The sequence below is a fragment of the Vombatus ursinus genome, unplaced genomic scaffold (assembly GCF_900497805.2).
Source record: "Vombatus ursinus unplaced genomic scaffold, bare-nosed wombat genome assembly UNPS02014959.1, whole genome shotgun sequence".
Taxonomy (NCBI): Eukaryota; Metazoa; Chordata; class Mammalia; order Diprotodontia; family Vombatidae; genus Vombatus; species Vombatus ursinus.
The window spans coordinates 1,085,813-1,113,092 of NW_020954737.1; the positions used below are offsets into that span (position 1 = coordinate 1,085,813).

A 27,280-nucleotide genomic window follows, 5' to 3' on the forward strand; every position below is an offset into this window, starting at 1 on the left:
GCTTCCTCTGTGACCTTGGGCAAATCACTTCCCTCTCTTGGGCCTCATTTTCTACCTCTGTAAAATGAAATTATATTAGATGACCATTAAGTCCCTTCCCAGCTTTAACATTATACTCTGATGGCTTTTTGTTTCTTTTGGGGAGAAGTGACTTCAAGTTTCTTTCAGCCCTCTCCTCAAAGCATCTCTTTGCATAAGGGCTACCATGCCACCATCCCTTCACTCTAGCCACCCACCCTGGTAATCAGCCTTTTTCCATGCCAAATGTAAAAAAAAAAAAAACACAACAATGTCCTAGTTATTGAGAATTATTAGGTAAAATAAGAAGCTACCAGATGGCCTGCTTCCTTGTGGAGAGAGAGGTTGGGCAGCCTCCCCAATAGCAGCCTCGTGGTATCCTGTGCTCTCTGTCCATGGGTCTGGAGCACTGAGGATGATGTCTCTCCTATGGGCCAGTGCTCCCCACCCCCAGTTTAGGTTGCCTTCTGTGCTTATTTTGACCTGGTTGACATCTATGATGCTTGCCTGTAGGCAAACATCTATCCAGGCTTTACATTTTCCCTAATAAATTTCATCATATATTTAGACTAGATAATTTCTAAAATACCATCCTAGACCTAGTGTTCTAGCCTGTATAGATCATTTAGGTTCCTGGCTTTATTGTCCAGAGTATTAATTATCTCTCCTCCTTTGTTTCATCTGCATTTTTGACAAACATATCACCTATACCCTTGTCCAAGTCATTTATAAGAATTTTTAAAGTGCACAAGACCAACTACAAATCCCTGGAACATTCCATTAGATCCTCCCTGCCTTTTCATGTTAGTAAATTTATATTTTCCATACCAAACTCTAAGTACCTTTGGGTTATTTGACAGTTCCCATTGTATTTCAAGCACTAGGTTATGATCCACACTCAAAATTGGCTTGCTTCTTAAAGTCTGTCAACAAAAGCAAAAGACTTCTCCAGTCTCTTGGAAGGTTTTTTAAAATGCTCATTTTTAGGAATTGGCACCTATGAAAACTATCAGCTTATAAATTCTTATTTTTCCAAGGATATAAATGCAATTACCCTTTGCTGTCAACTCCTGACATTTGGAGACATATTCATATGAATTTGCCTTTCTCAACCTTTTTATTTTTTAAAATAATATTAATTGCATTATTGAGAGGCAAGGTAGGGCGGTAGACAGAGTACCAGTTGTGGAGTCAGGAACACCTAAGGGCTAGCTCCCTTCTTGAATACTGGTCATCAACTCCCTGGAGCTCAGTTCAGTCTTGGTACTTCCTTTGGGTCTTCATTCCTCACTTGCCATGTTTATTATCATGTGGAGTTAAATTCTTAACACAAACAAGGCCTTGCCATGACATGGAAAAAATATGGGGCTGACAGAGGATGCACACTTGGGGTCTGGCTCCAGTATGTACCATTCTCACAACCATGACCAAGTAGTTTTACCTCTCTGGATCTTCATTTCTTCACCTAAAAAAATTAAGATATTTGCACATAAATCACACAGAATGGTTGTGAGTTTAAATGATGCAATGCATAAAAAATGCTTTGTAAATCCCAAAGCATGATATAAATGTGTGTCATAATCCAAATCATCAACATTTAATTAACAACTACAGCATGTAAGATATCATTGGCTACCTTGTTCTCGAAAAAGAACTGTCAAGTTAATTTCTTAGGTGCCTTTGGAATTCAAAAGAAAAGAGAACAGGGGAGAATACAACCTTGAAATTTAGCAAACTTTCTTTTTCATCCTCCAGTTTCAGCAAACTCAAAGTCACAGTTCCATTATTTGCCCTACTTTATGATTCTTGGAGCAGTAGAGGCTCATGAAAATGTATCCCCTAAAGCTCCAGGTACTTGCTCTTCTCAGTTATGTGCTCCCCTTCTATATGTTCCACTAGGGTACATACAGTACTTTTGCACTATTCTGTTCAATCTAAGGAGACGGATTGGATATCTCCCAGGTGTAGATAAGAATTTTTTGTTGTGTTGTCTTCAGATAAAATGTCCAAAATCATCTTTAGGTAAATTTTAAACTAGGGGTTAAGGAATTCCTAAGCCCTCTCTCAAAATTGTTTCCAAGCTTTTTATGAGTTTTTTTTTCATCCTCTAACTTCCGTCTCCTTCCCTGCTATCTGCCGATTATCAGCCGTAATCCTCACAAATCTCTTTGATGTCACTTGCTCTTTCGGGAGTCTGGTGGGATATCCAAAAAACCCTGTTTTGCCCAGTTCAGTCCTATTATACATCCAGATCTTTGTAAAAATTCATTTTAAGCTTTTATCACCTGAATTTTGATTATTTAGCAATCTATTTTCCACAGACAACAGCATTGCTTTCAAGCTTATCATGCTTTAGAATGTTTTTTTCAACTGAAATTATTTTTAAGTAACCAGTAAACAATGTTAGGTATATTCTATTTAAGCTAGTTAGCTACTAATTTTTTATGTTTTCAGGCCAATGTGTTGGTAATTGAACATTGACTACATTGCTGATGTATAGACCTTTTACTTGATGTGTTGGTATGCTTTCCACTAAATAGTTGAGTTTTTTTTTTGTTCAGCTTTATTTATACTTCTCTTTAGTATGTGATTAATCAACAAGTAATTGAGGACTGGTAGAGTACTGTTCTAGGTGTTGTGGGAGATACTAATGAAGGAGAATACATTTTCTTTGTTTTTAAGGAACTTATGTTATAGTTGGGGACATAATACTTACAAGCATAAATCAATAAAAGAACTTATAGCTGAATACTAAGTAGGGTGGTACAGACACTAATTGATTTAGAGTGCAGAGAAGGGAGTCTAGAAGATAGATAAGCACTTAAGTTAGACTTCATTGAGGCTGTCACAGTTGAGCTAGTCCTGAAAAGAATGATTTAGAATTTGCATGGATGAAAAGACAAAAAGAAGTCATTTTTGATAAGAACAATCTAAGCAAAAGTATGGAAGTAGTAATTTTCTTAATGTATTCAAGAGATACTGAAGAGACCAGCTGGCTGAAGAGAACTATTCTAGTGAAAAGGCATGGGAGAGGAATATGGAAAGGAATATCAAAATCAAACTATGGAAGACCTTGAATTCCAGTTTGGCTGTGATCCTAGGGGTGATGAAGAGCCATGAAAAGTTTTTGAATATGGGAATGATGTGATTAGGGAAACTAATTTAGCAGTTAAGTACAGAATTAATTGGAATAGGAAGAGATTGGAGAGAGAGAAACTAATTAGGTAAGTGGTTGTTGCAATAATCTAGACATGAGGTGATGAAAACCTATACAAGGAGGTAAGGGGCATTATGAAGCAAGAAGACAGAAGTTGGCACTGATTAGGTATAGCCTTACAATTTACATTTCTTCACATTTATATTTGGTGAGAAACTACATATGAACACTTACACTTCATTCCCTGGAATATTCTCTAATAAGCCACATGGCTCCAGGAAAAGAGGAACCACATGATCCCAGAGTAAGAAAAAACCATGTGACCTTGTACCTAGTATTACACACTTTTTTGTTTTAGTTGAACTGGTTTTGTTTCATGACATGACAAAGTCCAATGATTGATTCAATGAATTACATTTTGGATCATTTGGTAGTACGTAGATATGGCCTATATAGGGTGTCCCAAAAGTCTTAGAATGTATATAGTTTCCTCTCCTTATATAAGTAGTCAATTAACATTTCAAATAACATGAAAATCTTTTTTGTAAATTGAGTCTTCAGTTTATTCCAGTTATTATATTTAAGTATTATAATGATCAAAAGTTTGCATCAGTTCACTTGATGTATTTAATACCAAACATCGAGACAATTTTGAAAAAAGTGCTAGAATACTATTATTGTATCATATCATTTTCACTGATCACTTAGCCATTTATTTCAATAAATGGTAACAATTGAACATTAATCATGTGATAAGACATTTCTTTTACTCTAAGATAAAGGAACGTATCTATGTATTGGTCCTTACTATGGATCAAAGCCCATTGCAGTTGATGAAAATTTTCCTACAGTAAACTTAAGGAACTTCACTAATTCTTTGTATCTATTAAAGTGTATAGTATAGTTTGAAATAAGTAGGATATCAGGAATGGATGAACTTCAGGCAGGCTGAAAGGGAATGCTAAAAAAGAATATTTTTTAGATTTATTAATTTGTTTGGTTTTACCTTGTTGAAGTCAAAGGGTATATGGTAGGATTTTGTTCCTTTTTCCTATATTCATTTGATTGTTTACTTTTGTTGATGGTTATAAGTTTATTTTAAATTTATAGCAAAAAAAACTAGAAAATAAGTGGGCTCTTGAGAAGACTTGTATGAATGAATGGCCAATGGAGAACGTGGACAATTTGTATAATAACAACAACATTAGAAATACAAAGAACTTTAAAAGATATAGGAACTCTAGGGGTATGTAGGTGGTGCACTGGATAGAGCACCGGCCCTAGAGTCAGGAGGACTTGAGTTCAAATCCAGCCTCAGACACTCACTAGGTGTGTGACCCTGAGCAAGTCACTTAACCCTGATTGGACCCCCCAAAAAAGATGTAGCAACTCTGATCAACATAGTGACCAACCATGATCCTAGAAGACTCATTAGAAAGCATGCACCCCACCTCTTGACAGAGATGATGGGCTCAGAGTACTGATAGAGACAATTTTTTTTTGGACATGGCCAAAATGATAATTTGTTCTGCTTAGCTATGTATGTTTGTAACAGAGATTTTGCTTTTCTTTATTTCTCAACAAGGAAAAGGAAAAGGTGGGAGGTAGAGAAGGTAAATTTTGATTTACTGGAAAAATATAATTTAATTTTACAAATAAAATAAAGAAAAGAAGCGGGTTATAATTTGGAGTTTGGATTTTTTTTTCTCTAAAGAGTTTTTCATTATAATGGTATTTCTATAACAGGATCTGACCAATAATAACTCAGATTTTTGGATTTTCAACAATGATTAGGTATTTTAATTTGATCATGTTTTAATTGATGTTTAATTTTTCTCTCTAGTCATGCAGATGGATCAATAAAGTTTTGGGATGCTTCTGCAAGTAAGTTTTAAGCTTCTTTTTTATAGCACAAAAATTACGTAATAGCATTTTTATGTGCAATTTAACCTCCCATTGCATGGATTTTTGCTACAGTTTCTAGGATTGAATACATTATGGGAAATGATTTAACTTAATGTTTTTGAAAGTGCCATGTATTTTCATATTTATGTGCAAAGGGCATACTGAATTGTCATCTTATCTCTACCTCCTTCCTCATTTCTATCCAAGCTTTAAAAAGCAATTTTTTTTACAGTTTTCTCTTCTTCCAAATAAATTGAACTAAATCAGCAAACAAATTGTAATCAAGAGATATTTATTGCATTCAACTTCAACAAACTTTTACTAAGTATGTACTATGCATAAGACATTGTACACCCTGCAAAGCAATAGGGATTTTTTTTAATCAGATCCATGAGTTTATTGGTATAAGGAGCTCTCAAGAAGGAAATTTTCTCTGTTAATGCAGAGCAACAACTTTGTGATGAATAATTTCTAGTTTAACTTCATTTTCATTAGTCGTGTTTATGCATGTCTCTCATTCCACCTTTTATCCCTTTGCTACCTGACTATTTCATAGGGCACATTTTTGTTTCTCGGACTCCCAACTTTTCTACTTCTTTTGAAACACATTTCTTTATTGACTCTTCATCTAGCCCTCAGAAATTTTCCTTATGTTCTTATACTTAACTTTTAAAACCTTTTTTAAACTTTTTTCATGGGAACCCATGTGATTAGAATAGCAACCTGTTTAAGTAATATTTCCACCCTCTACAACTGCTAGATAGACACAAGTTTTGTGAATATGTAATAATTAGGAGGTCGTAGTGGTATGCTTCTAATCATAATGAATTGACCACTTTCAAGATGTTTGTGAAATTGATCAGCACCTACAAGTGGCATCTTCAAAGGAATGAAAATAAAGGAGCAAGTTGTGGGTTGTCATAGTTTCAAGAAGAAATTACATTGACACTGTGATTGGATAAAGGAGATTGGAGCAGCTGCTAGAAAACTTTTGACAATCAAGTAAAGGTGTTTGAATTTGATGTAACAAGTAGTATGGCTCCATTGTACATTCTTGAATAAGGGAGCAACAAGAAAATTACTTTTGAGGAATTCTACTTTAGCTGCTATGTTTAAGATTAATTAGATCAGACTAAAAACATTAAATGGCTGCTACAGTTGTAAAAGCCTGAGTAGTAGGTTGATGACTTTCCACATGGAGTAGAAAAGATGGGTCTAAGAGATTCTTCAGATAAAGAATTGATAGGACTTGGTGATGGATTGAATGTAGGAATCAAAGGAGTTAATAATAATTCCACAGTTTCAAGCTTGTTGAACCAGGAAGAATGGGTATTGGCAGGTATATGGAAATTGGAAGGAGTACTTCATTTTTACATATTAAGTGTAGAGTAGATGTCCTATAGAAATGTTTAGCAACTGGCAATAATGCATTTTTAAGTTTAATCTACATTATTAACATTTTTTTCATCACTCTCAAGTCTAGGCAATTGACAAAACAATGAATCAAGCCATTATTTGTAGCATTTGCTGGCTTCTGAGGTATGAATGTTCTTGCAGAAAATTTAAGTCTTCACCTGAGCTGATAGGAGCTAACTCCATCACACCCTTCTCTGACATTACATACCTTCTCTAAAAGCCATAGACAAATGGTCCTGGAGAGGGAGGCCAAGTACTCCTTGCTCCCTCTAGTCACTTTAGTACTCTCTCATTACCCCCATCACTCACCTCTTTTCATTTTAAATCCACTCCATTGAGATTTTCCACTCAGTACAAATACTGGTGACTATAGCATATCAAACCTGAAGTCATTCCCTCCTTTCTTAAGGAATTCATCATGTGACTTGACATATTCTCCTCCCCCTTATCTCCTGCCCTCATACTAGATGTATTCACTGTATTCACTGATGTTCCCTCAAACTCAATAATCCCCCAATTCCTCAGACTCCTTAAATCTCTTTCACACACATAAGAATGGTCCCACAGTGGAGCTCACACTTAACCCAGGAGTCCTCTTCCTTCTTTAGAAAATCTGATACTCCTCTACCTGATGTAATACCTAGCCATGCCACGTCTCCATATACCTCATCCCTCCTAAACGTATTCTTTTCCCTCATCAAAATCCCCAGTCCTTCTATCTCTCTGTACCTCTTTTATGCCATCAACTCTTTTCTGACTTCTCTATAATTCCTTTCCAATCTTGAACCAATAATCAGGCATTTCAAGCCTATACCATCCTCTCCTTTTGAATTCCTTACCTCCTTGTTCTATTTGCCATTCATCTCTTGACAAAGTTCAGCCCTGGATTACTCCTACCATCTGCTGCTTCTACTCCTATTTGTGGAATCTTGATCAGAACTGGAGAAAGTTTCACCACCATGCAGACTGGGTGACCCTCTTTTCTTCCTTATCTTAGTTTTTTGCAACACTGTTATTAGCTTGCCTCTTTCCCCATCCACTTCCCCCAAGTGGAAAAAAAGATAAATTATTTCAATCTTGATACTATAAATGAAACCAGAAGACCAAAAGAAGTTGAAGCTATGGAAGGATGGCCTTACAGGGTCTCTCTGAAGAAGCAAATAAAGGAGTAGAGGTGTTTTTAGTAGGGGTCCAAAAAAATAACCTATCATTGGGATTCTTGACTGTCTCATATTGCAGTGCTCTTGCTAAGTATTGTCAAAAGATCACAATGGGAAGAACTGAATCTTATATATCAAGATTTATTGCCAAGCATGTGGTGGTAGAAATTCAGTTTCTTTTATGAGAAAATCAAAATTAAATCAAAATATAATTATATTTGGTGATGTCCAAGAAAAATTGAGACTGGGCTAGAATGTCAAATATATATATTTGTAGGTATGTTTCAGGTATAAGGAATGAGAGAGGCCAGAGATTTGTAGAACACACAGAAATCTCATACCTGCATATCATGAATGCTTTTTTTGGAGAAAAAGAATTGGAAGGTAGTAGACATGGCAAGTGCCAAATAATACCATGCAAAAAAAGTGAAATGTGGAGGCCAGTAAGGGATCATTTTTCAGGACTTATTAGAAAAATTATGACATCAAATGTATGGAAAAAGTATCAAATCTCATCATTACAAAAAATATAGAACAAAAGAATTTCAATACTGACTGAATTACGTGCCTACTTTCTCATCTATACAATTTTTAAAGTATTATTTATATATTCATTGAGGGTATCCTTACTTTGCAGTATTTGAATAGACCAGGCAGACTCCTAAAATGAATATTTCATAGTAGACTGCCTCTTTACAATCACATAGTTGTCTGAAATGTGTAAAGAATATAAGATTCCACTGTGCTTATGGTTTGTTAAATATTTTTTTTAAAGCATTTGATTTGTTAAAGCAAAATATCATTGTAAAGGAACTTTTCTACAGCAAGATGTATAGCCCATAAATATATCAAAACTATACCAGATATCTTTAAAAGAGAGATAACTTTGTTCAGGCACCCTTTGATCATTATTATTATCAAAGGATGAAAAAACAGTGAAATATATGCTTACCAAAGGTGCTTGCCATTGTCATGAGGGAGATCTAGTACAAGAATCCAATTAAAAGAGAGATACCTTATAGCTAGTGGGGTCTTTTGATTATTCTTGGAGAATGCCATGTGTTTTATAGGGGAGAGACAGGGGCTTGCTCAATTGTATTTAACTGGTTTCCTTCCTGTGATGTAACAAGCATGAGATGCTTGTTAGGGAGCTTTCATAAAACATAGATAGCTGTAGCCAAATATTGTTGGAGGTTTCAGAAAAGGGGCAGAATGGGAAGAAAGAGCAGGTTTAGAGCAGATGAATTCAGTGACCTACGCAAGGTCACATAGTTGGTAAGTGGTAAAGCCAGCATTTGAATATGGGTCTTCTGATTCATAGTCCTGTGCCCTTTCTATCAAACTACAGCTCACTGTCCCTCAATGGCTGCCAGGTGCTCTGGGCCTGCCTTATGGTCACCAAAATTCTCTAGCTAAGTGAGATTGTTGTTAAACTACATTACTCTGTGTGGCCCTTAATGTTACAGAAAAATTGATGAGGAAGCTGGTGTCTTCTAAGGGATAGCTTGACGATATGTCCTTTAATATTCTCCTTAAGCCAGAAACTAAAGAGTAGGGTAAGAGAAAGAATTAACCATCAATGCTTTTCCATTATGCCCAAGTTCTGCATTGATAGTGTTCCTTCCAAGGGCAGCTAGATGGCGCAGTGGATAGAGCACCGGCCCTGAATTCAGGAGGACCTGAGTTCAAATCCAGCCTCAGACACATAACACTTACTAGCTGTGTGACCCTGGGCCAGTCTCTTAACCCCATTGCTTAACCAAAAAAAAAAGAAGAAGAAGAAAAGAAAAGATAGTGTTCCTTCCAAAGGACAGAATCAAAGTATTTTCAACTGAATTGTACTGATATAAAATCATGGAGGGTAATTTGCACTAGCTCATATGCCATGGAACATTTACAGAATGATGATAAAGGCTATTAAAATAGTTTGTTTTTTTAAGCATGTTGAAAGTGGCTATCTTAAATACAGGTTTTAAGCTATACTATAATATTTTACAGTAACTCTACAGATGCTGTACAAGTTTAAAACATCAAAAGTATTTGAAAAACAGAAGATAGGAGATGGAAAACAAACATCTGAAATTGTTGAGGAGGACCCTTATGCCGTCCAGATGATTTACTGGTGTCCTGAAAGCAGAATATTCTGTGTAGCTGGAGTCTCTGCATATGTCATTGTTTACAAATTCAGCAGGCATGAAATTACTACTGAAATAGTGGTAAGTCATTAAGAATGGGACTTTTACAGTCACAACAGTTAAAGAAACCAAATGCAATAGACTATCATATATCAAGCTGGTGTTCAGTGTGATTTTAAGATATCAAGATAGTCGTATTTTATTATTAGTTTTGTTCAGTAAGTGTTGAATTTGTTCAAAAAAGATGTAAAAATCATTAAATCTGGAGTAATAATAGTGATAGTTAACACTTCTATAGCACTTTAACTTTTGAAAAGCACTATGCAAATATTATTTCATTTTATCCTCACAAATACTTAGGAAGGTAGGTGCTATTATCCCATTTTATAGCTGAAGAAGCTGAAGTAGACAGCCATTAAGTGACTGGTCTAGTGTTATAGAACTAGCAAGAGTCTGAGGCTAGTTATGAACTCAGGGTTTCCTAGAATCAAATGCCAGCTATGTAACTACTAATAACTGAGAACAAGTCATAACCTCTTTGGGCCTCAGTTTCTTATGTGCAAAATTAACATATATTCTCTGCTTATCACATCAGATCAGTGTGACCTAAGATCATGAAGAAAAGCTCACTATATCCTACTTAAGGATTACTGAATGAAATAGTTGTAATTTAAATATTTTGATGGCAATTACTCTAATAGCAAGTTTCCATTTTCCACAAATCATGTCCTAAAAATGGCAATTTACATGCTACTTTTGAAAGTGTTCTAAACTGTTAAGTTTGTGGAACAAACATGCAAACAAAATTTTATAGAAGGAAAAAGCACTTAATTTTTAATTATTGATAGATTGAAATAATTCATTTGATAAGCTGTATACTTGATTTGGGTTATTACTCAGATGAATTACTTATTGAGTTCCCAAATGCTGAATCATGAATATATTCTACTAAATATAGGATTTGTTACCAATAATATGAAATATAACTGAATTAAAATGTTTTAAAATAATATTTTTTATTAAATTATAACATGTGTTTATTTACTTAAGTCATTAGAGGTTCGACTTCAATATGATGTTGAAGATATCATTACTCCTGAACCAGAAACAATTCCTCCGTTTCCAGATCCCTCTTCCCAGCTCCCTTCTTCGAAGAGTCTTTCGGGGAGTACCAGTACTGTAGCAAGTGAAGGAGTGACAAAAGACAGTATCCCTTGCCTCAGGTAACACTCTCTTTCGAAGTTTTAAAATATGATATTAGTATTTCTAACAAAATCCTTTGAGATTGGGCAATAAACACACTGTATATTATGCTACATTATAGTTATTATACTTCATGATAATAAGGCATGAAAGTAATTCAGCAGCTAGGAGCTAAGTGGTTCAGTGGATAGAGCTCTGGGCCTGAAGTCAGAAAGACTCATCTTCCTGAGTTTTAATCCACTGATGTTTGTGATGTTAAGATATCAAGACAGTAGCATTTTGTTATTAGTGTTGTTCAGTAAGTATTGAATTTGTTCAAAAAAGATGTAAAATGTAAAATCATTAAATGTAAAAATCATTAAATCTGGAGAAATAATAATAATAGTTAACACTTACATAGCACTTTAACTTTTGAAAAGTACTATACAAATTCAGACACTTACTGTGTGTCCCTGGGCAAGTCAATTAACCCTGTTTGCCTCAGTTTCCTCATCTGTCAAATGAGCTGGAGAAGGAAATGGCAAGCCACTCCAGCATCTTTGCCAAGAAAACCCCAAATGGGGTCATGAAGAGTCAGACATGATTGAAACTACCAACAACAACAACAATTAACGTAAAATGCTATTACTTTACAGTTGAACTACGCATTTCTGCATTATCGTAAAGGAGAGCAAAGGGAAAAATATGGTAGAATAGGAAACTGTTCTGAACCCCTTCTGGAGAAGCAACTCGGTCTTCTACTTCTCAATTAAAATTTACTCATAGATATATAGAGGTGTTTCTCAGGAACTGATTTTAATATCACATTCTCTTTAATTCTTGTCTCTGACACCACCATCATCTTCTCAACCCTCTTCTTTAAATACAGAATAATTTTTTAGGCAGAGAGGCATTACAGGTAGAGAATCTACAAGAAAATTCTGTAGGAGAAGTTGTTCACACTCTATTATCACATTGCAAGACAATATAGATAATACAAAAACATAAATATTCACAGAGTTTCAGCTAATGAAGAGAATTAAAATTCTCATTGTGGTAATATATTAAACATATTATCTAAATCTCACAATCCTTTGTTTTTACATACCTATTTAACTGATACATCTTTCTACTTTGAATTATTTTGCTTCACTTAATTGATTTCCATTTAAATAATAACATGAAGAAAAAGAAGGAAGTAACTATCATATTAGAGACATTTCTTGGAAACACCATTTATCATTAGTCACCCAGCATTTATGAAGTACTTACTGTGTTCCAGGCCCTGTACTAAGCACTACTACACCTATCAATATTACACCTGTGCAAATTATGAGAATTAAAGAATTTTAATGTTTGAAGGGACTTTTGAAGCCATCAAGTCCAACCTTTCACCAAATCAAGGGACCCCTTTTCAACAACCATGGCAAATTGAATTCTTCCAGCGACAAAACTCGTAAGACAGCTCATTTCAATTTGGGAAACAATTTAGTTAGAAAATTGTTTGAGTTGAGCTGAAATATCTCTGTTCATAACTTTCAGTCACTGACCATGGCTGGCTGCCCACTGGACCACAGAATTGTGAGACCCGGCGCCCAGCAATTGGAGAATGACTCAACACTGTGGTTCATGAATGTAATGGAATATTATTGTACCATAAGAAACAACAAATATGAAAATTCAGAGAAACATGGGAAGATTTATGAACTGATTCACAGTAAAATAAGCAGAACCAAGAAAGCAGCATATATAGTGCCTACAATAATGTAAAAAGAAAGAACAATAAATTGAAGCTAATTCTATGTAATCATAACCTGGACTGAAAAAAATGCAATTCCTTCCCTTAGTCAGAGTGATTTGGGGGGTGAGGGTGGGTAAAAGAAGGACTGTGGATGTGAAATGCTACATATATTGTCAGATATGGTCAACATACTAGTTGGTTTTTCTGAACTTTTTTTCTTTTTAAATTTTTTTGTTCTTGGAAAGTTTGCTAGGCAGAGGCAAAAAGTTTGGGGTGTGTGTATGTGTGTGCGTGCGTGCGTGCGTGTGTGTGTGTGTGTAAAATCCAGGAACTGAATAAAATACATCAAGTATAGTCTGAGGAGCATAAGGTAGTATGGAAGAGCACAAGTTCTCTCCCTGCCCCGCCTCCATTCCTCAGTAGAAGTTTTCATGAATAATGACAAAAATAAATAAATTGTACAGCAGCCAAACTTCTGGTGATGAGGGTCTCTGAACATAGCACCATGGACAGTAGTTTTTTTTTTTTTCATTGGTTCAGCACTTAGGATATGTTAGAGTTTAAGCTCCTTTGGCATAACTTTCAGAAATGTAGGGTAACCTCCATGCCATGATGTAGCATTTGAATACGACATCAGTAGAAGAGTTCAGCTACAAGGGTGATATGTGTGTGTCCTTTTGTGGGTTCGCCTGGGAACCTACCATTAATTTTATTTTAGTTTTTGTGTGTGTGGTAGTGGGGAGGAATGTATTCTGGTATGCTCAGTGAGAAAGGAATACATAGGCACATGAAACATATCTTCTTCCTTTGAACAGCTGCTATGAGGAGGGTGAAGAAAAGGATTGAAAGGACTAAGATTAAAGAGGCTGAAGGACTAAAAGACATCTGATGAGGGAGAGGGAAGGGACTAGAAATTAGCAAAATCTGAGGAAAGTGGGTGCTTTTGTGGTGACTGAGGAGATGATAGATAGACTTAATGGCCACTTACTAACCCTTCTCCACTCCTTTTCCACCACCACTCCAAGATAGGATTCCTATCAATAAGATCCTAGTCTATACACTTGTAACCTAATGTACACATTTTAAGCCACATTTATCAAGAAGGAAACTTAGTGGCTCAGAGAACTCTCCTCATTCTCATGGGGCCTCGAGGGAAGCTTTTCCCATGTCGGTTCAGTCAGCCATATGTCTGAATCATTTTAGTCAGGTGTCTGTAAGTCAAAATGTCTGTATTTATGACATTTGTAGGAGGCACTACTACAACCTGAGGCCCTGCCCTCTGGCAGAAAAAAAAGAAATGATCTAGGGAAGCCTGTCTTTTTAACATCCCCCTCAAAAATAGCAGTAGCAAAACCCCCAAAAGCAAAACTACCATAAACTCTCAAAAGAAATTTTTTTAAAAAAATTCACTAAAAGAAATGAGAAAACAAAAAAATCTAACGTAATGAAAAAAATAGATTTTTAAAAACGAAGCAAAAACACCAGAACATCAGTTTTTCAGAATACACTAAAATGAATGATTAACACAATGAAGGAGTTAAAGGAAAAATTGAAATTAACAAAATCATAGTGAAATAAAGAAGGAATTAAATGTAAATAGGATATTTCAGGAAAAAATGATGATGAAACTCAATAGTTTAAAAAAGTCAATGGAAAATATAGTCTACTCAGTGAATAATAGCATTCATTTGCAGAAGTACATAATGCCACACACAATAGGGGAATTCAAAAAAAGAACCCAGAAAATGACTTAATTGTAAAATTGCTTGAATTTAATGTCATCTAAGGTGACAAATATGAAATACAGAACAAGGAAATAAAATTTAAGAATTAAAAGGCTTTCTGAAAGTTGTTGGTAAGGAAGGAATCTGTCATACTTTATTTCAGGAAATTCTTTAGGAAAATTTCTCAAAGATTTTAGGAAAGAGAAAGAAAAAGAGATTGAAAATTCAGGGAATTCATGGGACAACATCAAAAGTGAACCCCAGAAGCAACTTACCCAGATATATGATCAATATTTTATAACTGAATGACTATTGACTATCTCAAAGCAATCACCAATAGGGGAATTTAAAACAGTAATAGTATTGTTTTGTTAATATTCAGATGCTTCACATGGTCTTAAGAGAGAAAATAAGGGGAGGAAAAATTCATTTGGAGCCTCAAGATGAAAAATGAGGGAGAAAAAAGTGCGAGGTAATGAGGGGAATTATAGGTTGGGACAACACCGAAGTGACACACCTATCTCAAATACATTGTGAGTTCCTTGAGGGCAGCGACTGATTTTGTCTTCCTTTGTATTCCCAGCATTTAACACAATGCCTGGCACATAGTAGGCACTTAATAAATGCTTATTGACTTGACTTGACTTTAAAAAATGTATAGAGTTGGAGAGACTACAACAACAGCCAGAGCACAGAAAGGAGTGGGCACCATGGCCAACATTACCACCATTGAGACAGTGAAAAACAAAATTGTGTTCAGCAACAGAGGGCAGGGACACTGAGGAGTAGGCTGAGCTCTCCAGTGGGAGGGGGAAGGTGGAAAGGGGACCATGCTTTGGCTGAGGGCAACTTCCTTGCACAGTTGGATGCAACTGATTGGGCAGCTAGACTGGGTTCAGGAGCAGCTGGCTACCTATTGCCTTGCAGAAGCTAGAACAAGCCAAGAAGGCAGTTGATGAGAGTGAAAGGGATGGTAAAGTCATTGAAAATCAGTCCCTAAATATAGAAGTATTTTCATTTTGAATTATAAAGTTAACTACCAACAAAGGCAAATAACCAGATAAATAAAATAAAGAAGACTTAGCATTTAACAGAGTCAAACCAAAGAAAAGAACAGATAACTAACACAGTCTGTCTTTGTCCATGTCTGTCATCATGGCTTTAGTCTTTTTTCATGTTCAGTTGTAGTCAATATGCCTATAGTTCTGATGCTATTGACTTGGCTGTAATTTTTTGTTAGTGTTTCTATCTTGTCTTGGATTAATATTCATCATTTTTATGATACCATATTATTTTATTACATTAAAACAACACAATTTATTCAGCATTTCCCCAATCATTGGACATGTGGTGTTTCCTACTTTTTCATATTACAAATAAATATATATAGATAGATAGTTAGGAAAATTTTTGTAAAATAAGACCAATTCCCCCTTTTATTAGATATTTAGGATAAAATCTTATTAAAAGAATTCAAAAGGTTCAGTCTATCCTATGACTTGTATATTGCCAAATTTTTCTCCAAAAGGCTTGTGCCAATCTATAGTCCCAGTAGAATTGAATTCACAGAATTTTGGAGTTGGAAGGGAGTCCATCAGGCATCAATTCTAACCCATGCCCTAAAGTAATTCTTCCTACAAAAGAGCTAACAAGTACTCATCCATCCCTTACTTGAAGACCTCCAGTGAGGTGGAACTCAATAGTCTTAAGAGAGCCCATTCCACTTCTGAATAGTTCCAATTATTGTGAAGTTTTTCTTAATATCACACTTAGATATGACTCTATAATTTCCACTCATTGCTTCCAGTTCTGCCATCTGGGAGCTAACAGAAGAAATATAATCATTCTTTTCACATATCTTTAAATATTTGAAGGTGACTATCATATTTCCTTCCCTAAGCCTTCTCCAGGCTAAAAATCTCCATTTTCATCAACTGATCCGCATGAAGCACGTACTTAAGGTCCTTCACCATCCTACTAACATCCTTCCAAATACTCTCCAGGTTGTCAATATCTTTTATAAACTTTGGCCTTCAGAACTGAACACATGATCAAAGCAGAGAACAAAGGGACTGTCTCTTCCACATTCCTGAAAGCTATGTATATTTTGATGCAAGTACAGATAAAATTGACTTTTTGATGTCTAAATCATCCTGTCAACTCAAATTGAGCTTGAAGCCCACTAAATCCCCCAAAATCTTTTTAGACATTCTTATTATTTTGTCTTTTTTTCCTCTTTGATCTATCATGTCCCAAATCAATCTTTGTCAAGTTTTTGAACTTAAGTGTAAGATTTTACATTTATCTCTATTGAATTGCATCTTAACTAAATTTGGCACAGTTTTCTAACCCAGGGGTCAGCAAACTACATCCAGTGGGCCAAATTCAGCCTATAATCTGTTTTTTGTGCAGCCTGCCAGTCATACAAAAACAAGCAGTGAGCCAGATTTGGCCCATGGACCATAATTTGCTAACCCCTATCCTAATATGTCAAGATCTTTTGGGGTTATGATTTTGTGTTCCAGTTTTTTAGCTATTCCTCCAATCCTTATCTTCTCATCTGCAAATCTGAGAGGCATACATTGTATGCTTTTATACAAGGTATTGATAAAGATGTTAAACAGCATTGAGCCAAACATAGATCCCTGGAGTATTTCAGTGGAGACTGCTTACCAAGTTGACATTGAATATATTAGTGGCTGTTGTTTGAGTTCAGTCATTTAATCAAGTTCAAATTTGTCTAACTGTACTTTCACCTATCTCACATCTCTCCATCTTTTTACAAGAATAGCATCTCATATTTTATCAAGTCCTTTGTTCAAATCTAGACAGACTATATCTGTAGCATTTCCATGATCTACTTAACAGTAACATAAACATAAAAAGGTAGCTCCCCTTCGCAGCTACCACCCCCAATTCAGCATTGGCAGATTGGGTCCCCTGGGGGATTGCTTTCCCAAGCTTGACATAGTTTATGGGTTCACACTCCTAAAATTTTAGCTCACTTGTCCCCACCAATGCATTTACCTTCAATAGTCAGCCAGAGAATACAATTAGCTCAAAGCTAAGGCATTTTCTGAGATGGCAGAGTATGGATAGTAATAATAAAATATTCCCCCCAGAAGCCTGGAGAACATTCTCCCAACAATGCATACATATTGATGGGAAGAATGGGACCACCCATGGCCAAATAAACACAAACCTTCAGCATTGCAGGGCTCTGATGCCCTCTCTCTTCTTGTGGCATCTCCATGCTGTTCTCCCTGGGCACAGCTTCTTTAATGGGATTATTTTTTAGCTGAATTCTACTGGCCTTCTTCTTTTGGACATCGCATGCACTAGGTTGAGTTGCTCTACTTTGAGGTACCACTGCTAATGGTGGAGGGTAGAGAGGGGGAGAATTCCATAGCTGCCTGTGCTGGACTCTAGAAGAGGTGTAAGTGAAAACCTATTCACTCTCCAGAGCTGACTCTCTTTTCAGCTACTCCAGGACAGTTCCCTCAACTGCCCCTCTTACCTCCACTGACTCCTTAGAGATAGATTTCATAGAGAAACTGACAGATAAGCAAAACCTTGAGGAAAAAGAATTTAGAGAAATAGGATTGAAAAAGGAATACATTCAAAGGCAGCATATGAGATGTTGGGTAACTGGAAATTGGCTAAAATGTAGAACAGCCAACAGTGATTTGTAATGCGTGAAGGTAAGCAATATGAAAATAAGGTGGGAAGGGTAGCTTGAAGCCATAGTTTGTAGAATCTTAACTGCTAAGGCTAGAAGTTTGGATTTTATCCTAGTGATATCAAGGAATCGTGATGACTTTTGAGTAATAGAATGACATAATCAGGCTTATATCTTAACTACCATAACAAGGAGACCAAAAACACCAAGACAGAGAAAACACCTTAGTCAACAAATGAAGAGAGATGACTGCAAAAAAAAGCAACATTGGGTTAGAATATAAACTCTGTTGTAAAATCTTACAGAGTACAGTAGATGATAATGAAAAGTATCATCTCATAAAGCTAAGAAAAGTAATGGAAGGTAAAACCAGTTTAAAGAAAGTTTGGCAAGATATTCAGGTATACAAAGTTATCTCATGGACATTTAAGAATGAAAATAGAAAGACCAAAAGGAAAAACCAGAAGAAAAAATTGTCAAGATCATTGTAGCAAATTGTTTTTACCATTAAGGACAGTCCCTGACAAGCATCTCCGTTTTCTCTCTACATAAATGTAGTTGTCACCTAATTTGTTCCTCTTCATCCATGTAGGGCTGAAAATGGACATTTTGCATCCTACAAAGTTTATAGCTGCAAACTGTTTGAATAGTTACTCAAATTATAACTCCAATCCTTCGTCACATCTCTATTGTCTTCTAAGCATTCCAAAGTGTCACAATATGTTAGTTGGGAAGTTTTGACCATTTGTTCAATGTTAGAAATACTCATTTTAACTCCTACCTTTCTTTCCTTAACTCTCTTTTCACCTTCTTCTCATTATAGTTCCAGTTGTAATTGTCCAATATTTGGGTATGAGTATAGAAAGCCTATTGAAGGGGTAGACAAGAAGTCAGTGGGAGCCTAAAATAAATTTAGTCTGGAAAATCTTTTATTTTTTGGCCTAGTCTTTTTCTGTTCAGTAATTTATCTATGCCCTAACCATTCCTCTTCCTGCCTAATATCCCTTCTCTTCTGTCCTATATCTTTTCTGGATCTACCAGTATCTGAAATTTCTACTTGGCTTTAGAAATTTCAATTTTCCTAACTGATTGGAACCTTACTTATGACTTAATGGATGAGAAATAAATCAATCTCAATTAAGCAGGACACCTCTACCCCCTCATCCTTCCCTATAAAAGGCCTGAGCTACTTTTATAACCTAGCTCCTAGCATAGTGACTGGCACACAAAAGGGAATATAACTGCTTGTTGATTAAGTGTTTTTTCCCTGATTTCTCTAGTTGTTAGTAACCTCCTACCCTCAATACTGTGTGTATATATTTTGCATTTGTCTGTGAATATGTTCTCTCGCAGTAGAATACAAGGTCCTTGAGGTTAGGGTCTATTTGAGTTTTGTCTTTGTATCCCCAGCACTTTAGTCTATATAATAAATGTTTGTCAAACTGAATTTTAGATTATGTCATACTCTGGCTTACCTTGAGAGATTCTAGATATTCCAAACATATTGCATATCATCTCCTACAATCAAATTATTTACTCATTCCATGAACATTTATTAATCCCTCCTCTTTTAAGTGGTGTTAGGTGAACAAAAGAAATAGAAAGAATTGTCCTGATCTCAAGATGGTTACAATTTATTTAAGGATATAAATAAACATGTAAAACCTTTAGAGAACTTAAGTAGAAGACTCTGTAAGCTGCCCTAGATGTACCCTCATTTGATCACATACAGTGTCTTGTGCCTTTCCTTTAAATGATTCTCATTGTTATTCAGTCATTTTCAGTCATGCCCTACTCCTCGAGACCCCATGTTGGGTTTTCTTGGCAAAGATACTGGAATGTTTTGCCATTTCCTTCTCCAGCTCATTTTACAGATGAGAAAACTGAGACAAACAAGGTTAAGTGTCTTGCCCAGGGTCACATAGCTAATAAGTGCCTGAGGCCAGATTTGAATTTAGGAAGATGTGTCTTCCTGACTCCAGATCTGGTGTTCTATCCACTGTGCCACCTAGCTGCCCAAAATGATTCTACATAAACCTAATAAGTAAGTATGAGCTAGTTTCTTTTTGTTCTACTCGAATACTTATATTTTTTCTTTATCTTACTCTTTCCTGAAGTGTTAAGACACGACCTGTTCGGATGCCTCCAGGTTATCAGGCAGAACTCGTTGTTCAGTTGGTGTGGGTAGATGGTGAACCTCCACAACAGATCACTAGTCTCACTGTAAGCTCTGCCTATGGCATGTAAGTAACATACTCTTTCTGCTTTACCTTATTAGATCTTAAAAATGGAAAGTTGCTCTACCCTAAAACGTTTGGTTAGATTGGATTAAGAGAAGGATTTTTAATCTTCCTATTCAGAACAGAATGCCTAGTGGTCCAGAAACAACCTCTGAGCTGACATTTATAGATTGTTTCTAAACCATTGATAACTTTGTCATTTTGGATATTGTTGTAATGAAGCTGGTATCATGGAGGATAGTAGAGAGAGGGGGAAAAAGTATTCTGCTTATAGGTAGAGAACCAGGGCTCCTTATGCCAAGGAAAGGAAGGAAGGAAGGGAGGGAGGAAGGGAGGAAGGAAGGGAATAAGAAAGAAAGGAAGGAAGGAAGGAAGGGAGGGAGGAAAGAGGGAGGAAAGGAGGAAGGAAAGAAGGGGGATGAGTTACCTAGAAGGTCACAGTTATTGTGTGAATGACACCTGGAGAAAAAAAATAGGATACTCTCAAAAACAATACATACTCTCAAATAAATCCTTCATGTAGGTATGAAGCATACCTACAATGAGAAAATAATTAAAGGCTTATAATTACAGTGGTATTCTGGTGAACATTTAACAATTGGCTTTCTTCCCCTTCAAAATGTGCTCACAACACATTTTTAAGCTCAATCTGCGTTATTGGCATTTTCTTCATCACTTTCTTAAGTCTAAATAATCAACAAAACAGTGAGTCAAACCTTGATTTGTAGTTTGCTTGTTTCCTGGGTATAAATGCTGTGACTACCAAGGTATAAATGTTAACACTGAAAACTATAAATCAGCTCTCGAAGACCCTAGACTTAGTTCCAGCATACCCTGGCTATATCCCAAAATAAGTCAGTTTTTCGTTGAAAGAAAATTGGTTAAATTCCTTAGCTAATGTTTTGCAGACACAATACCAGTTGAATTAGCTTAATATTTCAATCTTCAGCTATTTGTTTTAGAATGTACTATAGAGTACACCTGTGGTTCACAGCTTTTTCTCATAGCTAGAGCCACAGATCTGTGACTATCAGTTTTGGTTTGGGAGCTATCTCTATTAAGCATAGCATAATTACCTGTAGCATTTCTTTACTGTTGTGCCCTCTGAGCTGGCCTCTAGAGCCTAGGATCATTCTGTGACTTAAATCTCAGCAGGGTCACAGTCTGATAAGAGCGGCTTTCACAGAAGCTTCTTCTTCTCTGCCCTGAAGTTCAGTTTTGCAAGTTGAATGCATCTTTTGGCCAGTTTGTACCCTTTGTCCTCGGCTATAAATAAACTGCACAGCCATGTAATATATGATAATTAATCTGTAAACTACTACAACAGATGTCTTCCCTCCTTCTTAGAGGAATTTTGTTTTTATAGTACTTAGGACACATACAAGTGTACAAAAATAGAATTATATATCTACAGATCTATATATATATATCTATATATGTATCTATATGTATATATAGAGATATATATCTCTCTATATATCTATATGTATATCTATATGTATATATAGATTATATATCTCTATATATATCTATATGTATATATAGATATATAGATATATAATCCCATATCACTGTAATGGGTAGTTTGAGAATAATTTCCAATCTCCTATCTCCTTTCTCCATCTATAGTCCCCTTCTCCTCTGATTCTTTAGCTGTGTTCCTCTCAGACTTCCCTTTTATAAAAAGTTTCATAAAATGTATTAGATAAAATTTAAATGTGTGAATTTGCTACAATGTAGGAATAGCTAGTGGTACAGTTGATAGTGTACTTGGCCTGGAGTTAAGAAGACTCATCCTTCTGAGTTCAAATCCGGCCTCAGATGCTAACTAGCTGTGTGACCTTAAGCAAGTCACTTAACCCTTTTTGTCTCAGTTCCTCCCAAATGAGCTGGAGGAGGAAAGGGCAAACCACTCTAGGATCTTTTCCAAGAAAACATCAAATGGGGTCATGAAGAGTTGGACATGACTAAAAACAACTCAACAACAAAAGAATAGGGATTGAGATTTCATTGGCATGGGGAATTCCCAATGAGGAAATTCTTCTCTCAATCAAAGCCTGCACCTATCCTGCCCTTTATAATCTTAGAGTGTTAGCTATGGCACTGAAAAGCTAAATGACTCACCCAGGGTCACCTAGCCAGGATATGTCAGATGTGGGATTGAAACTCAACCCTTTCTGACTCTAAAGTTGACTGTTCTTTAAGCCATGTTGCTACATTAGAAGCCATTGTTTTCTCATTGATCTGCATGTGTATGTGTGTGAGCATATGAAAGCACATTTATTTATTTATGAAGGTGTACAACACTATGTAAAAGTACAATGGGAATAGAACGGTGGGAGTATTTTTTTTCTAGAGAAAATGTCTGAAGACAGATTTTTAGGGGAGTTCTAGGAATTTCTCTTCTGGCTCTTAACATTAAATTTTACAAGCATCTGCAGATTTTGTGAAGTATAAATCTATGAGGCATCAGACTTAGGTAATGAGAAAAAATATGTAGGCTAGGAAATTAAGTTGCCTACACAAAATGAGAATTTTCAATTCTCATTTTCAAATTCATAAGGGATACTTGGCTAAGAAAGAGAAGAGATTTTTTCCCCCACAATCACAGGTTTATTAGCAATCTTAAACAAAGCATGTTAAATGTGGGGAGAAAGGGAAGCTAGAAAACAGAATGGTTTTAATATGTTTAATAGGAAACCAAGATATTGCTCAGCTGAGCTTTGTGCTACCACCTGTCAGGGAACATGAAATCTATACCCTTTAATAAAACTGAACCCAGCTGAGGAGCAGACAAGGGAGTCAAGTCAAGCATTTAGTGTAAATGAGAAATGGTTTTGCTCGCTTTGTCTCTGACTTTCTATTCAGTGCCAAAACCATAAATATTTCAAACAGCGACTTTGTACTTTTTATCCAAAAGTCCTATATCGAATATATATGGTCTCTAAGGGACAATTTGAATGATGCTCAGCTAGCAAGTAAGCATTTAGGTTTTATATTGAATAAAAGGCTTCTAATCATTATTGCTGTAAACAATCAATATCTATTAAAGACAAGGGACCTTTCTGACATTAATTGAAACAGTACCCACTTGAATGACTATAGGCAAAACCATTTGGGCATTGGTGTAAATGACAGGACTATGGCTCATATATAACTGTAGATCACACTCCAGTTTTGAAGTGGGTAATCAGAGCAGTTCACAATCCCAACAGGCTAGTGTTCAGTGCCTAAGAGCAATTAAATTCTATGATACTTATCGACAAATGGAAAGATCACTTTACTCCTCCTCCCTCCCCATATAAAACCCAGGCATCCTTCCCTTATTTTTCTACAACCCACTTTCCTTTTAATGATAGAAAAAGAGGAATCACCTCATAATCATGTTTAGATATCATTCATTCAGTTACACCTTTTTTACTTACATTATAAAATAGTCCTATGTAATACTTTCATTTTCTTTATTGTCACCTACAGCATATTAGAGCCAAACTTTTCTTTTTCTTTTTTTTTTCAGTGTTGCATTTGGGAACTGCAATGGATTGGCTATTGTGGATTTTATGCAGAAGACAGTGTTGCTAAGCATGGGAACCATTGACCTATACAGATCAAGTGATCCATACCAAAGACAGCCAAGGTCTCCTCGAAAGAACAAGCAGTTCATTGCAGGTAGGAGATAAGACATAATGGTTGTGGGTTTGATTCACTTATTTTTTTTTCCTTTCTTGTCTCTGATGCTTTTGAAATGCATGAAAACTTATCAATCAACATAATTTATATAATTTCAATAATTAAAAGTAGGAAAAATCATTGTCATAGCTGAGGTTTTATATTTCAATATTATTTTGAGGTCAATAAATACCTTCTATTCTTTAGTCCTTGAGAAATAATTGAGACCATGGATATGTTATAAAGTGGGTCAAATAAATATAGGTCAAATAAATTGGTTGATTTTCTTGTCAAAAACCTTAATGTTTAATTAAGGTTTAAGTTGTTAAAACTGAAGCCACACAATGTTAAACTTCTAAATTATTTAAAAATATCCTCACATTTGACTGAATTTTTCAACCTTCATCCAAGTATCTCACATTGCATGAACACAGTTGGAAGTTTTAAATATATTTTGCCAAATGACAGGAATTTTCTGCAAACTGACAGTTTTTAAAGGAAAAAGTCCTGAAGATCTGGCAAATGGAATACATCCCAATGTATCCTGTTGGTGAAACAACAAATCAACTAGCGTTGCATTTTTGTATTTAAAAAAAAATCTCTGCCCTGCTTTCTGTAAAATTGCAGTTGACTTTTGGAGCCCTTGCTCCAATATCTACCTGTTCGGGTTGCTGTCTTAAGAATATCATTACTGTTGGATATGTGTATTATTTTGCCATGGTATATGTGCCATAGTAACATCTAGAAGTGTTATCAGAGAAGACAAATCTCTTGAAAGAGAAAAGAATCCAAACATTTCTAAATTCCTTCTCCCTGTAAACCTTCCCCAACATTCTTTGAAGAATAGATTTAGGCTCTTTTTAATGCTTACAAAAATCCCTTTGGGTCTTCCATGTCCCTTGTGGTACTCATGTACACTAGGGCAGTGTGGGGACCACCAGACTACTCTGGAGTCAGTTTTCTACTTTAGTTTCTAGAGAATATGAAAGATTCTGAACAACTGCAGAGGCAGGTTCAGACTCTGCCATTATCTTTCAGAAGAAGAGAAGAGAATCCTTGCCTTCAGGATCACGAACCTACAAAAGTCACCATCATATTAAAAAAGCAGAGAACTGACTTTCTAAAAATTTGATGGGCATTTAAAAAAATCATTAGAAAAAGTGAAGTCAAGAATACAGGGAACTGGGGAATCCATGAATTCCACAAGGACCCCTATAGGTTTCATAGAGTTGTTGAAAGTATCAGGTTAGCTGAAAATATTAAACTAAGCAATGGCCTAAAAACTACCCCCAGACCTTAGTCCTAAGATCATATTAAATAAAACATAACTATGCTGAAAATAAATAATGATAATTTAATTAAATTTAACGTTTGGGGATTTAAGAATTAACCTTTGTGATTAGAATAAAACCTTTTGATAATAATAAATCTTTCATTGCAATTGTAAAATATTGACTAGATCTATAACTTTGTAGAAAATTTTGGGTGAAATTTATAAAAATCCTATTAAACAAGCCATTTATAGAGAATATATTCTTTTTTTAAAAATCAATAAAAACTAAAATCCCCAAGTTTTTTATTTTAACTTCTGTAAAGATTAACTTGGAGTCACTTTTACATCAGGAAAAGGGTTTTTTATTTGTTTGGGTTTTTACATATAGGTTATAATCTAAACAATGTACCATGCAGAAATATATACTGAAGGGCTTTGATTTTTTTCTGCATCAAAATTATTCAGCTAAGCAATATTTCAACTGCTTTCCTACCATCCGTCACCTCTTAATTTTTTAAATTAATTTACTTTTTAAAATATCTCTTCTGTGACCTGATTACCAAACTTGCTGCAGTGTCTTCACCTTGGCTGTTGTAGATGCTGGTTATGACATCACTTAATTTCCACTTTAGATTGTTTCTCTCTCTTTTCTCTGCCTGCTGCTGATGCTGGTGTTCTGGCATGTTCCAAAGACAACTTTTGCATGCGTGGCCTGTCTAACTTTTATCCAGATTTAACGAAAAGGATCCGTACTTCCTATCAGAGTAAGTTCTATAAAGGTTAGGCAAACCGCTTTCATAACGCTCATATTGTGCTCGAGTTAAAACTGTACATCTGTGCTTAATAATGTGTTTCTTTAAACACATTCAGCGTGCTTGCACATTTTTTGTTTTCTTATGGAAGTGTGAAATGCTTATTTTGATAATAAAGTTATTCCACAAGTACTTTAAAAACATTAATGTTATGTGCCTGGTGATTCTTATCCATTATTTCAGTGTTTGTTCTGAAACATACAATTTGTGCTATCCCTATTCCACTAGGGCTGTGTTGGTATCTTTTGTTTTAAGAGGGAGAGCTCTTATAAATAATGGACTAGTTATGTCAGCACTAGTAGTAGTTGACTAGTCTCTTATACCTTGAGTTGTGATTTATTTTATGAAAGTGGTAACAACATAGCAGTGAGGAGTAATGGAAAAGCCATTGGCTGAGAATAAGAAAACTGTTGGTATTTGCTCTGGCACTAATTAACTGTGTAATTTTGGGAAAGTCATTTATCCTATCCTATCTTTTAATTAAAGAATTAGACTAGATGATCTCTAAGGTACCTTCCAGCTCTGAAGTTCTGATTCTAAAGGAATCAATTTTTTAAATGAATTTGATCCTTTTAATTTGTGTTGCTGGCCATTTAGCTCCCATGAGTTTTTAATTATCATATGCAGATAACTCACAGATGTATATATCAAGCCCCAGCCTTTCTCTTGAGCTCTAGTCCTGAAATGTCAGCTACCTTTTGGACATTTCAGACTGAATATCTAGGAGATACCTCAAACTCAACAGATCCAAAACAGATTCATTATCTTTCCCCCAAAATTCACCCCTTTAACGAACATTCCTTTTTCTATTGAAGACATGTCCATTCTTCCAGTCTCCTGAACATTCATAATCTAAACTTTATCCTGTTTCCCACCTCACATTTGCCAAATCTTATAATTTCTACCTCTACAACATATCTCAAATCTAACTTCTTTTCTCTACTTAGACAGCTTCCACCTTCGTTCAGGACCTCCTCATTTCTCACTCAGACTATTGTAATGATCTTCTAATTTATCATCCTGTTTCAGTTCTCTTGATTGCATTATCCCTCAGTTGATTATCCTGACTCAAGTCATTCTAATTCATCCTCCACACAGCTTTTTCCTCAATGATAAAATCTAAACTCCGGGGTTTTTTTTAAGCCCTTTACAATCTACTCCTAACCTAT

General features: G+C 35.5%; 1 protein-coding gene across 2 annotated transcripts in view; it reads left to right on the forward strand.

Moving 5' to 3' along the window:
* Positions 1-27,280, forward strand: part of STXBP5L (syntaxin binding protein 5 like) — a 407,770-nt gene that overhangs the window by 269,835 nt on the left and 110,655 nt on the right. Inside the window, exons 14-19 of one of the 2 annotated variants that reach the window (XM_027845316.1) lie at positions 5,019-5,059; positions 9,655-9,872; positions 10,842-11,014; positions 20,235-20,360; positions 23,875-24,026; positions 25,992-26,063. In XM_027845316.1, coding sequence (XP_027701117.1) covers positions 5,019-5,059; positions 9,655-9,872; positions 10,842-11,014; positions 20,235-20,360; positions 23,875-24,026; positions 25,992-26,063 — 782 coding nt within the window. The remainder of the gene's footprint in view (positions 1-5,018; positions 5,060-9,654; positions 9,873-10,841; positions 11,015-20,234; positions 20,361-23,874; positions 24,027-25,991; positions 26,064-27,280) is intronic. The other variant, XM_027845317.1, reaches the window with a different exon arrangement.